The sequence below is a fragment of the Sebastes umbrosus genome, chromosome 19 (assembly GCF_015220745.1).
Source record: "Sebastes umbrosus isolate fSebUmb1 chromosome 19, fSebUmb1.pri, whole genome shotgun sequence".
Classification (NCBI taxonomy): Eukaryota; Metazoa; Chordata; class Actinopteri; order Perciformes; family Sebastidae; genus Sebastes; species Sebastes umbrosus.
Window position 1 is genome coordinate 4,185,866 of NC_051287.1, and position 13,772 is coordinate 4,199,637.

Consider the following 13,772-nt stretch of genomic DNA (forward strand, 5'->3'; position numbering starts at 1 on the left):
ATTTATGCACGCAGCAAGACAATATTTAGTGAGTAATACATTCATGGTGTCCATAGAGAAATATAAAGATCTATACATCCGTGTGTGTGCCTTACTTTAGGCAGCTCCTCGATCTGGTTGGCATCGAGGTAGAGTTCCTGCAGGGTCTTCTCAAAGCTAAAGATCTCCTTAGGAACAGTCTCCAGGCTGCAGTGGGAGTAGTCCAGCGATGTTACCGCCTCCTCCTCACCCCGCAAGCAGCGGCATGGCACCAGACGAACAAACAAGCTCCGCTTGGACATCCTCAGGCACTAGAGAGGGAAAACGGAGAGATATGTAAAGGGAGTAGAGGATTAGGAGGAGTGGTAGGTACAGTATGTCTTGGGCTACTTTACCACTTAAGCTTTAAGTGTCTCGATTTTTTTTTATCCCTCCTATGTAACACGTATATAATGTTTTTAGTTAACACACACACACACACACACACACACACACACACACACACACTGATCTTGATATCTGAACAGTGCATCTGAACCATGTGACTGCAGACTTCATAGTCAGAACAGAGCCCATATGTTGTTTTGTGTTCTTCTTCCACAGTACAGATCACTGTCAGCAGCCGGTGTCCAAAAACACACAAAGAAAAATGACTCAAGAAATGATGAGCTCACCACCACCACCACCTCCTGTCAATCAAAACTACATGGGGTTGTAATTTTCACTGAGAACCACTGCAAGGACCATGAACTATAGTCCAATTTATTGTTGCACTACTTATTTCCTCATTGCACTTTGCAAACTTTGCTATTGCTTGTTGTTTATAGTATTTTTGTTGCCGCCGTATGTACAGTATGTTTCTTGCTGCACCGGAATTGGAAAATATTCACATTTAAGAAGCTGAATTTGACTTTTTTTCTTTAAAAATTACTCAAACCGATTAATCTATTATCAAAATAGTTGGTGATTAATTTAATACTTGACAACTAATCGATCAAACTAATAATCGTTGCAGCTCTAATTGAACTTAATTGAATTGACGAGCAGGCCATAACAGATCGTGGCAACAGAGTCAACAAGAGGAGGCAAACAACTCTATTTTGTTTGATAACTTATCACAAATTAGAGAGCAAAAGGCCATTTTCAGGATGGAGAGTTTAAGTGACACATGGCACGTGTCACGTAGTGTAACGATCAGACAAATTTACTTGAAAGGGGATCTGATCAAACAGCCACAACGATGTAGTGAACACATCCTCAAAAACCTCCCGTCCTTCTATAAATAGGAAACTTCAGTATTTGTCGACCTGGGTTTTAGTCTCATATTTTGTATTATGATTATTAGTCACAATAACATTTTACATAGAAGCTCCCTACAACATTATCTAGTTTGTTTCACAGCTACAGGGATTTCCAGGGGACTACTTTCTGTGTTTACTTTCTGTGTTTAAGCGGGTCATTTCTAATAAATTTAAGTTTCCTGGAAAGCTCTAGGAGGCTTGTGCTCCTTCCCCAGATCAACTTGCTGTAGTCCGCGTCTCCCAAATCTCCACAATGGAGGAGGTGAGTAAACTGTCATAATGGACAAAAATATGTGAATAACACCAAGGTTGCAAAATACTGGAGTTTCCCTTTAACATTACTGTTCGATTTAAAGGTTCAACTGTTTCATTTTCGGGGAAACTGCACTTAAAAATAAATATCCACTTCAGAATCATGTCTATAGGAGAGCACAGTGTGAGCCAACGCTTTCCAACTACATCAGTAGATAGTATAAGAGGTACTTGAGTAGAAGGACCTTTCAATAACAGCAGTGGGCTGCATCATGCACGCTCAATCCTATTATTTCCTCCAAAGAATTGTGCTGCCAATGTGGTCTCAAATTTGCATATAGATAGCAGCTGATCACGGACAAAGAGTCACCATTCGGTGAATGAGTGCTTGGCGACACAATTGATTAGAAAATAAAAATAACAGATATGAATTGTACTTCCTTTTCTAAAGGTTTCACTAAAATAAATAAAATCACAGAGAAGCCTGACGTGTTGTACATTTTTTTTGTTTCTCATTTCTGTTTTTCTTTCCCATAAAAGTTCCATAGGTAGGCCAAACGAGAAGCTGTTCATTATTGTGGGTATGCTGTATCCTCATTTGGGTTGAAGCCGAGGATGAAAAATGCAAGAAGAAGTAAGCCATGACTCAGTCATCATTTGTTTTGTAAATCCTTGTCCTTGACTAGTTTCATCCAAAACTCTCTCTACTGCAAAATAAAGACGTTTTATAAAAGCCAGAAAATCTTTTCAGCTTTCAATCTGGTTGAGAGTTTAAAGAGGGGAGGGAAAGGGAGTTGTAAACGTATCCTTTAACTTGCTACAGCGATGTATATATAATTTTTATAGCTCGAGGTCAACACAGACGGAGTACAGTATACACTATGGAATGTGTTCTGGTCAACAGAGGCTTTGTTCCTTTGGAGCATGTGGAGAATGTGACTTTTCCTCCCCCTCGTCTTAATCTGAGCGCCGCCGCAGCACATAATCTCTGAGTCCTTCACACACTGTGTATCCTGACTGTCTAACGGAGCTGTAAAAATTGTGATAGCCTTGACCTACACTGCTGGTGCAGACTATGTGTGGGTGTGACCACATGTTTGTGTTAGAGGTTGCTACAAGGAACTGGAATTTACTCTGAAATGTGGTGAACTGACTATTGTCTTTGTTATCAGATGTGCAAATCTTTTTGCATGTGTTTGCAGAGGTGCTTTTTAGTTGTGACTATTTTGGAGCTACTCAAAATATGACCCAATAGCCTACTATTGCATTAGTCATGATATTAAAGAGATATTCTCGATTTCATAATAATGAAGCAAGGTTTCCAAAAGGAACATTCATATCTGTCCAAAGTTGACTCAAAGGAAGACCGGTCAGCCAGCCCTCCATCACCAACTCATTAAAAATGGGTGCATGCGTGCACACACACACCCACACACACATGAGGTATGCACAACCAAGAGGCTGTCAGCCTCCCACACACTTTTTTGCTATAGCAGCAGGCAGCTCATGTATAAATACTCTGAGTAATCTGGTCTATCACCAGAGGGGATGACAGAGGGCTTGGCTCCATCATTCACCCCGAGTAACAAGCAGGGAGCATATGGATGACGCATGCTATTCAGAGTGGGAGGAGAAGGGAGTGTGATGTGGGTTAACAGAGAAAGACGGTAGGTGTGGGTTATTGGGAGTTATGCAAGAAAAAGCTATCAAGAAGGAAGAGCAGATAAAGTGTCATGAGAAAAGTTGTGGGTAGAGGGATGTATATGGTTTGAAAGATTAACAAGACCAAATTGAGGAAGAGGAGACTGGATGTGGTGAACATGTTTAAGCTGGTAGAAGAATTTAATCTCAAACTTGAAGGATGGGTTCAAAACGATTTCATCTAATGCTGTTAAATGACCAGAAAATCTGAATCTACAGCCACGCTGGCGCCTCTGCGAGGAGTACAGGGTTGCTTTGAGCTAAATGCTAACGCCAGCATGCTCACATTGACAATGATAACACGCTACTGTTTTGAAGTTATGTCAAAGAATGTATATTGCCAAGAAGTGAAAGTAAATTATTCGTTCCATTGCAACATCAGCGGCCAGCAAAAAAAGCTACGCTTCTGCCATTTTGGACTGAAAGCGACTACCAGACGCCAGTAAAACGTTCGCATAAAAAGTACCGTACAAAAGTAAAACAAAATTATTTCTATTCTATTGTCATGTTCTACTGAAATGGCCTGTGTTGAACAATAAAATATTATTAATATAATAAGCGTTTTCAGTCCAAAACTCCAAAAAAACAACGTAGTTTTATCTCTTCGTTTCTATACTCTTTGGTTACGTTTACCATCTTAGTTCAGCATGCAATATTTGAAATTAGCACTAAACACAAAGGACAATTTAGACTGATGGAAATGTTACTAGTTTTGTAGATACTTGGTCTAGAGCTCCAACGATTACCCGATTAATCGAGAAGTTGTCAAATATTAAATTAATCACCAACTGTTTTGATGATTAATTGGTGAGAGTCATTTTTAAAAAAAATTCCAGCTTCTTAAATGTGAATATTTTCTGCTTTCTTTACTCCTTCTTGTTAAAGATTTATATCTACAGTAGAAACAAATGGGCTTGAGGTTGAGAGCCACAGACGGGACAGGTAAGTCAGATGGTTTTGGTCTTTTGGGAGCTTCGTTGACAATAACAAAAATACAGAATATCGCTCGCAGCCTTATTCTTAAAAAAACAAAACTATGTTGCACAATGTCATGCCAAGTAATATAACTGGTAAACAACAGGAGACCTTGAATGACACCCTGTGACTTAGGTACTTTGCCAATTCAGAACTACAGTCCTCCAAAATAAACAAGCTTTACAGGAGGAAGTTCAGCTGCTCCAATTAGGCCAGAGATTTGTCATACAAATCAACAGATAAATGCAGAAACATTATTTTCTAAACCATGCATAACAGCTGTTAACATTTGCATAATGAACAACACTTTCTTCACAGCTGCACAACTGAAGTATGTCTTCCGTAAACTGCTGGTAGAGTGAAGCACAGCACCAGTGTTGAACATCTACTTCCTACTTAATGACAGTATCGGTTACGGTATCTCTACCCTTTTCTTTTGTGCCATGAAAGTGATGTTTTTACTTTATCTTCCTTGCAGGGAAACTTCCTTGTAGAGTAAAGAGAAAGTGAAATGGGCTGGATAACTGTGGCACTGCTCGGCTGGCTGAAGCCCCCCGAGAGTAATCTGGAAGGCAGCGCACTAATGAGACCCGCACAGCCTTCAGCATAGATAGGCTTATCCACTGACCTACATGTTATTGGAATGATGACTGCCTACATTCACCCAGCTTTAGTCCATCAAGAGCATTTGACTTTTGATCTAAAAAGTTCAAGACATGCAATAGAGATTTCCAGACATGTTAAGCTCTTGGTTGAGATTTTCTTTTTCAGCCTACTTATTCAAGCAGCACATTTAAATCAGTGCGCTCTATAGTAACAGCTTGGCCTGATAGCCGTGAAATTGTTAAAAGCCTAAACAACACTAGCTGTATTTATTCAGAAATTTCAAAATGTGTGGGCATGTGTGAATGGTGGACATGTGACTCGGCCTCCTGGCAATGATCCCTGTGGCGTCCTCTGTGCAACAGTGAATGAAATAGTCCAGAGGGCAGGCCAGTCACAGATTCCCACTTTATTCTCCCAGTCAGAGCCAGGAAACCACTTCCCTGTCACAACCTCTCTCCCTGTAACTTAAGTGCCTCCTGGGTCAACGCTGTTGCTATAGAGACTATGGTCAAGGGTAGGATCAGCTCTCCGACCCCCAAAGTCATGCACAAAACAGACAGCTGAGCTGCACAGAGGGCTTTACAAAAGGTGGTCCTGTGGTCAAACTGAGAGATTGGTTATTGAAAGTAAGCTCTGAAAGCAACAGATGGCGATTGAGATGTCTGTGGGCGCTTTCACAAGACTGTTTTAATCGAACTCTGATGCCGTTCGTCTGGGCAGTTGTAAATGCAGTAATCGTACTCTGGTGAGGACCAAAACAACTGGTCCGAGACCGCTTGCAAGTGGTGTTCTCGGACCCAAAAAAAAGGCTGCCTGCGCGGGAATTTGTTAAGATGGACACAGGTAAACGAGTGTTAACCTGAGTGGGAGAGAACGGATCTGGACTTCTGCAGAGGTCCGATGTTTGCTTGACATCTGGGCCAAAGTGGATACACAGAATATGCTAAATAAAGTCCACAAAAATAATGTTTATAAAGTCATTTAACAGAAACTGGAGTAGAAGGGATTTGTGCACAAAGCAGAACTGTGGCAAGTCAAAGTGTTAAAAAAAATGACAGCAATATATCAAAGTTTGCGATTCCCAGCATAGCGGGTATAGTTGAAACCCTGTTGTGTATGTGTGGAGGGTCTGTTTGTGTGCACATATGTTCGTGTGCAATGAGTTAAGCGGAAGCGAAAGTGCAGCATTTGACGGTAGCAAGCTTGTGTTATTTATAGCGTTGTCTGGTTGATATGGCAGAATGTGATTAGTACGGGCTAGCTCTCGCGTTATGAAAGGAGCTTTTGATCCAGATTGCAGTGGACTGTTACAGGATTGCTGGGCCACAGCTGAAATTTTATATCACAGATTACGGCAACAAAAACAATGCAGGAAAGAAAATAAAACTACAACAACATCAGCCCACAGAGCCTGTGGGATACACTTGAATTGCCTCCGTCTGTGAAGGAAGAGGAAAGAAAAAGTCACTTCCTCAATGCAGGGCGGAGTGCCAGCGGGCTATAGGCTTGTTCTCTCGCCCTTCCTATAATGCAGCTTTAACTCTTCTGAAATGGGATCATGTCCTTTACCCATGGAGATCCCTCTGTATTATTCATTGTATTATTCACCACAAAAACAACTGCAGAAAGAAAAGTTTGATTCCTCTGTGCATTCAAGCAGGATTCACACAATAATCATATTCTGGGTTAATACATAATGAATGTCAAGTTACGCAATCTTTAAGCGGCATATTTTACAACAACTCGAGTACATTTCACCATGAGTGCACACCAGAGTAAGATAGCACACTGCTGTGGAATGCAACTTCAGGTTTGCACACAAAACTCTGTATCTTTATAGGATCTCCATTTACAGTAATGTTAGAGTGCTCTGAGATGTGCTGTAATTCTCCAACGTACACTTAGTGCATGCCGACACATAACAGTGCAGAATGAATAAGCACGGTGGAGACATACAGTCGATGTTGACTAACATTAGCAGCCCTATATCCTATTGAGAGATAACAGTTCCTATAGAGGACAGGTTATGTAACACACAGGAACATGTGACTTCAACAACCTCCAGAAACATTTATATATGTTATATTGTCCTTAAATTGTTGCTACTGAAGTAATAGAGTGGTGCAGGAATGAGTCCCGAATATGAGTTAGCATTTTAGCACTTCCAGTTCCCTCGTCTGGAAGTCAATGGGTTTTTAGTTAGATGCCTGAAATAATAACTTTTTTTTATTTAAATTTCTAATTAATATTAATTAGGGCTGTCAATTGCTAAAAATATTTAATTGCGATTTATCTCATGATTGTCAATAGTTAATCACGATCACACATTTCTTATCTGTTCAAAATGTACCTTAAAGGGAGATTTGTTAAGTATTTAAAACTCTTATCAACATGGTAGTGGGCAAATATGCTTGCTTTATACAAATATATGTGTATATTTATTATTAGAAATCAATTAACATCACAAAACAATGACAAATATTGTCCAGAAACCCTCACAGGTACTGCATTTAGCATAAAAAATATGCTCAAATCATAACATGGCAAACTGCAGCCCAACAGGCAACAACAGTTGTCTTGCCACTTGCCAAAATTTAGCGTAAGTTTGGAGCATACGTTTGGAGCGTAAGTTTGGAGCGTTATTTAACCTCCTTCCTGACATGTTTGGTGGATGGATTCCTTAGGTTTTATCGTTGCATATGATGCCAGTATCTTCACTCTAGCTTTAAGTCTGAGCCTGCTACAACCTAAAAATAGTGTTAATGCGTTAAAGAAATGACGTCATCCTTGCAGCACTCTATATATTTTTGCAATGAAACGTCTCTCATTTTAAGTATAGTTGACAAAAAACATATTTGTGTAGTGGTGGTGGAAGGCTGGGAACATCTCTATACTTTAAGAGCAGTGTACAACATAGTCCCTAGTGAGGCCTTTCCTCTGGGCGCCTCATTAACAGCATCACATTCAACTGCAGCCAGCACAACAGGAGAACTGCTGCTTCTCAATAATGCAGTGGCATATTGAGTTAAGAGGACAGCAGTTCAACAACTGACTAAGACACACAGAGCCATGTCTCCAAACTCCAAACTCTCAAACCTAGCAGTCCCAACAACACAGCTCAGACACATATCCACGCCTTCTTTCTTCTTATTTTACCACTGCTAGCGGTTAACACTGCCATTTCCCCCAAAGCAGGGCTTGATAACCAAACATAGGAAGCAATCCATGAATAAAAAAAAGGCTAAGGAACAGGAAACGATGGCTGGAATTACAGCTGAAAAGGGTAGAAAGACAACCGTGTTTCCAGTATCTGTGTCGGGGGTAAGCCGCTCAGTGGAACCTGAAGTTCCAGTTTCGCTCTCCCTCTGGTTTTGGTTCTCACCGGCGTTCTTAGGTCTCAGTGGTCTTGCGTGACTATAGAAAACAAAACCATGATTGTTTTCTTTGAATTCGTGGTGAAATGAGGGTAAGTAATCTGATCTGTGACAAAGACAAAGTGCCCTTTTACAGCATCTTCCCCATTCTCTACTCTGAGCAGACTGGCTCTGATAGACTGAACTCATAGCAACGACACTTGTACGGTATTTGAACATTTATATGTAACACACATTTCTTTATATCAGAAGTATGTTTAAGCATGGCTTTGCAATTCATCTCTTTTAAAATGTATTATTGTTGCAACAAAAGGCCACTGTGCCTCATATATACAGTATGTGCATGTACTAAACAAGCTGAAGCTCTAGAAAAAAAATGGAATATGCAGTTTATTTATCTTTTGGACACTTACTACTATACAAAATACTGCTTTACTGAAGGAAATGCTTGAAAAAAAAGGTCAAAGAATTCATATTCTCAGTATTTTGACAGCAGAGGGGGAAAAAAATCTGCTCACAGTCAAGCCACTATCTGTTTCACTATTCCCTACAATACCCTGTATTGACCATAAACACACAGTGTTTAAAGATGCAGTCCTCCCACACACTATGACGCACAGCTACATGCCCCTGGCTAAGTCCACTAGGGCAGGGGGTTCCCAAGATTTTGTAACCTAAGGCCCACTTTTGATTGTTAAAACATTTCCGAGGACCACCTTCCCAAATAAATGAGAGAGAGAAAAAAAACACAACATGAAAAAAATAAATAAATGAATTGGGCTGTAAATATGTGTTATGACGCTGTCAGCTGTAATGGCCAAAATAAATATTCTGCTTTCCCCTTAGTGAGTGTTTAAGTGTATCTGGAGCTTCAATGGTTTTAGCGCCACATTTGATAGGATTTCACTATATTCAACACACTCAGCAAGCATCAGTGCCTGCCATTATGAATCCATATTGAATTCATTCAGGGCTATATTTCCTCACCACACGCTTTGAAGCTTTTACTAGTGCAAGATTGTCTACCACATCACTTTTTGGTTTCAAAAAACGATCGATTTTGTGTCACTGCATCCGAAGAAACGTAAACTAGCTAACAGTGGCAAAACTAAGCCCCCAGGAAGAGTGGTGAAACGTAGGAATTACTACTACCGTGTCCGTCACGTGATGCCATTGGGCCCAAAAATACTTTTTCCCGTAGACTTACATTGGTAAAGAGACGTCTGTAAATCAGCGGATTATTTTTTTGAGGTAAATTACTTCCCAGTATGAACACTTGAATAGCCCTTATTTAAATCATTAGGTCCTAAAAGTTGTAAAATGCACTAATAGCTGAAGTTGTAAAACAGTTTTCCTTTACTGAAAATGCCACTAGTACAAAATGGATTACCAGTAAGCAACAATATGCAAGAAGTAAACAAATATAATGTACTTGGATGAACGCTTTTGTTGACGCATCTCACATAAGTGTTGCTGAATGGTGTATAAAGAGCCTGATGTTCTTTAAAGAGGTTATGAAAAAAAGTTGCACAAGCTGACAGCTATGCAACGGACTGATAATATTCTCATCAAGTGAAATGGAGTGTGTACATATTCCAACAAAACTTTCATGTAGCCAACTCTAATTGATTCCAACTTAAGCTGTAATGGGATACTTTTTTATTCTGTCTTTTACTCTCTGTACATTCAGCCTGCGCCTCCCAGTTCAGAGGACTGCAAATATTCCGGATCTAGGCGATTCCCTTTGAGATGACTATCATAATTACTCTAATGAATAATTCCCACGTTATTTCTTTAGACACGGATGAGCCTAAGGCAAATGAATGGAGTGTTATTTCCACTTCATTTGTTCAGGTCTTCACAACTCTGAGGTTATGGAGATGTCATGGATCCCCCAGAGAGGGACAAAGACTAGGCATGAGGGAGTCCACTTCCAAAGGTTACGTCCTCTCTACCATGCAACGAGGTGATTAATAAGCATGTTTATCTTCTGACCTTTCGTGCAAGCTGGAAACAGTCTGTCCTGCAATTCACTTAGTACTGAAATGTCACTATGTAGAAAATATGTAGAGCAGCCCTTGTTGTTTCATATCTTAGGGGAAAAGGAATGACAGTAATCAACAGTAGAACAGCTTCGTTATGAATGAATGAATGAATGAATGAAAAGACTATTTTACTGGGACAAATGGAGACAAAAGTTTCCATTTTGCCATCCTAGTCCTTCATGCAACAATATCAGTGTGGGCTTTACTCATACCAAACTCAGTTGTTGCACATCAACACTTTCAACATCCATTCAGTGCATCTTCTATTGAAGATTATAATCCTACTGTATTGATAGAATCATAGGACCGATTTATGTATGTGACTGTAGAGCAAAGGAAACTAACTATCATCGACAGCCACAGAAAAGGTCACTAGATAAAGGTCATTATGGTAAGCTACCTTTGATTTTTTTGTGTAATATTGGGTGTGAATCACATGATAAGTTACCGGATTTGTATCACAATTCACCGCCAATTAGAGATGTCACGATACCAGAAATTTAGTAGTTGATACTTCAACATACACTCCTTTATTACCGTTTGCAAAACTGTTTTTTGCAAATTTATTACTAATCTCTGATGATCCTGCTCAAGTTTCTCGTCAAAAACTACATTTTACAAGATTACATTACATGATAACATAATTTACCATTGCCCAATAGTAATTTTCACTGAATAAAGCTTGACCGCATCATAATGTAACTCACTGCAACCTCTGTACATTAGCTGTTAGCTCCATTATTTAACCAAGCAGGACTGTGCTGCCCACCGGCTGCTAACAGCTAACGTTAACTAGCTCTCCACATGGATTTGTTGTTCACAATGTGGCATTATAAGGAACATTTTCTATCTTGCTCGGGATGACGGTACAGCATTTGTCTGGAGCCCTGATCCCCGGTACCTACAGTAACGAACGCCGTCACATTTTCAGAATTTTGGCATCTTCGTACCTTAGTATTAGCTCTCGTAACATCCCTACAATACGAATGCATCACAATGAAATTATTCTATAATACACAAAATATTTTGTATATATAGCATTTTTCTAAAACAAACACTGTATTTATTCTGTGCATTACAAATTCTTTCCTCTCCGAGTTGTTTAGACAACTGAACCACTGCATCACCGCTCTGTATGTCACTGTGGCTGTTGAACCATAAATGTATGTTTCCTCTTGCTCTTAAAGCACAAATTTTCCATTTGCAGGTCAAATACTGTTCGCACTAAGTTTCATGATCAGAACTACAACCACAGCCTTAAATGGACTACCTTGTTGTGTCTCTGAAAGCCACTTCCTGGCTTCTTGAAGACTGACGACAATTCTGCTGAGACGTGCAGCAACAGGGTATCCTGTGACACAAGCTCACCACAGCTGTCAATTGACGTTGAATATCAATTTGAACGTGAAAGAAAAAAAATGTTTCATCTCAGGAAGCACAACATATTCAGGTGCGATTTTTTTTTGAAAATGTCGTTCCTGTAGAAGTAGGCTTGTCTTAATGAGAGAAAACCAAGGTTTTACCTGCAGTTAAAGTTCAAATACGTGTGAGGAAAGTCGATTTCTGAGCCACAGTTGCAGAGAAGCCCATTAAATGAGCGCAGCATGGTGAAATGCATGTCGGGTAAGGCTAATTGAATAATTTCACCTGCTTGGTATTCCATGTGAAACCGAGGAAACACTTGTTGCCAGAAAGGTCTTGTTTATTGACATGGTGTAGCAGATATTAGTCTTCTGTGCTTGAAAGAGTGCAGAGCTGCCTTATCAAATTAAGTAACTGAGGGCCTTCAGTAGCAACGTTTGTGCTTTGAGTTTTTCTTCCTCCCTTCTCTTACCATTTCCCTCGTCACTTGATGTCACATTTCTACAATGGTCCCAATGTTTGAGTGGTCTTTATGGATCCAAAGAGTGCTACTAACCCACAGCAAAGCCATCTATTCTGAAAACTAAATGTGACAAGCAAAAAGCTGCAGCAAGATGACAGTCTACTGCTGACCGGATAGAAGGGTTTGCATAACTGTTTGCACAAATGTTTCCTAACTTTCCCCTGAAGGCATAGAAAATGAATGAGTGGATATGTTAAAATAGCTAGCCTAAAACAAACCAATTTGAAGCCTAAAAGCTTGGAGCATGTCTAGGTGGGGATTTAAATTATAATATTGTTTTGTCCATAAAACCTTAAACAAATGAATACACGTAGGTCCGACGAGTTCAGAATAGGAGTCTGGATTTTTGCAGAGCAGTTTCTCCCTCATTAAGACCTAACCAGGGCAAAGAAGCAGAGAGCCCTGTTGGTTATAAATAGTAGTCTGCTCTAAAATCCCCTCTGCCGGTAAGTTCTTAATTAAATATGAGATCCAGTTAAATATGAGCCCATGAGATTCATTTCTGCACAGAGGAGCCCCGAACAATGATATTAGCCCTTATTAAAAAATGCCACAATAACCAAAAGGGTTATGGAGCAGTAGAGTCTATTTCATAGCCTTCAGGTTCTTCACAACAGTAGCAGATTAGGTTAAAACATGCAAACTACTCTAGAACGGAAGAAAGTTGCCGGTAAACAAATATTTGGCTGCTTAACAAAAGGTACATTACAGCAACATTGGTGGATTAAATTTAGAACAAAATCTTCTATCAGGATATAGGTCATTTCATATCTCAATAACGATATATATCACGATGTTGCATGTTTTCTGGTAGTTCAGTAAATATATAGTCTATAGGACATAACCACATGGTAAAGCCTATTGTTGTATACTCGATGTGTGAATTAAATGAAAAGTACAAAGTATTCTCTCATTTTAAGAACTTGACTGCAAAATGAACATAACAGTTTAAAGTAATATAGGTCTATTCTATATCATGCTAGAAAATATAAACACTAGGCATTTTTATATTGTTTTGACAATAGATATCGTCAGCCTTAGTTAAACTCATTCAAGTAAAAGTTTCTGGTGCTCCTAAGCAACAAAACAATCATCTTAATGAAGGCAATATCCAGTACTAACCATAACTCACTGCACTAATGGTTCGGCAGCTGCCAATAACACCTCCTTGCAACCTACAAAAATGATGACTTCCTGTCGTTACGCATAGTATGACGACTCAGGAAACGATGATACGGCACAAATAAACAACAGCCAGCTGTTTCAATTAAATATCCACAATGACAGCAAGAAAAAAAGTCTACATTTTGGGGACATTTTGCACATCCAACATTGCTTTTGAAATGTTTCTGTTTGTTGAAAACCGCATTCAAACTTCAAAATGTTTCGCTCTTTCTGGGGATAAAGAAAGGCCGTTCAAATCCTGCATAAACCTTCCAGCCACAACATTTACAGACTGACATTCCTCTTTCCATGGATATTATAGGGAGACATTAATGCAAAGCTGCGAGTCGCTATGAGTGTTATTCAGATTTCAAATTTAAAAAAACTCTAAATTGGATTACTTTAAACAGCATTTTACTGTGGTGCAGCATGCAACAGACACAAAAAACAGCAGTATACATGAGGCAGAACCACATCCATTCTACACTAA

At 39.5% G+C, this 13,772-nt stretch overlaps 1 protein-coding gene across 4 annotated transcripts in view; it reads right to left on the bottom strand.

Annotated features, from left to right (window-relative positions):
• The window catches only part of erbin (erbb2 interacting protein), a 59,446-nt gene that overhangs the window by 28,827 nt on the left and 16,847 nt on the right, over positions 1-13,772 (bottom strand). For all 4 annotated transcript variants that reach the window (XM_037752859.1, XM_037752858.1, XM_037752861.1 and 1 more), the window contains exon 3: positions 96-290. In XM_037752859.1, the coding sequence (XP_037608787.1) occupies positions 96-281 (186 nt within the window). In that variant the 5' untranslated portion in view covers positions 282-290. The remainder of the gene's footprint in view (positions 1-95; positions 291-13,772) is intronic.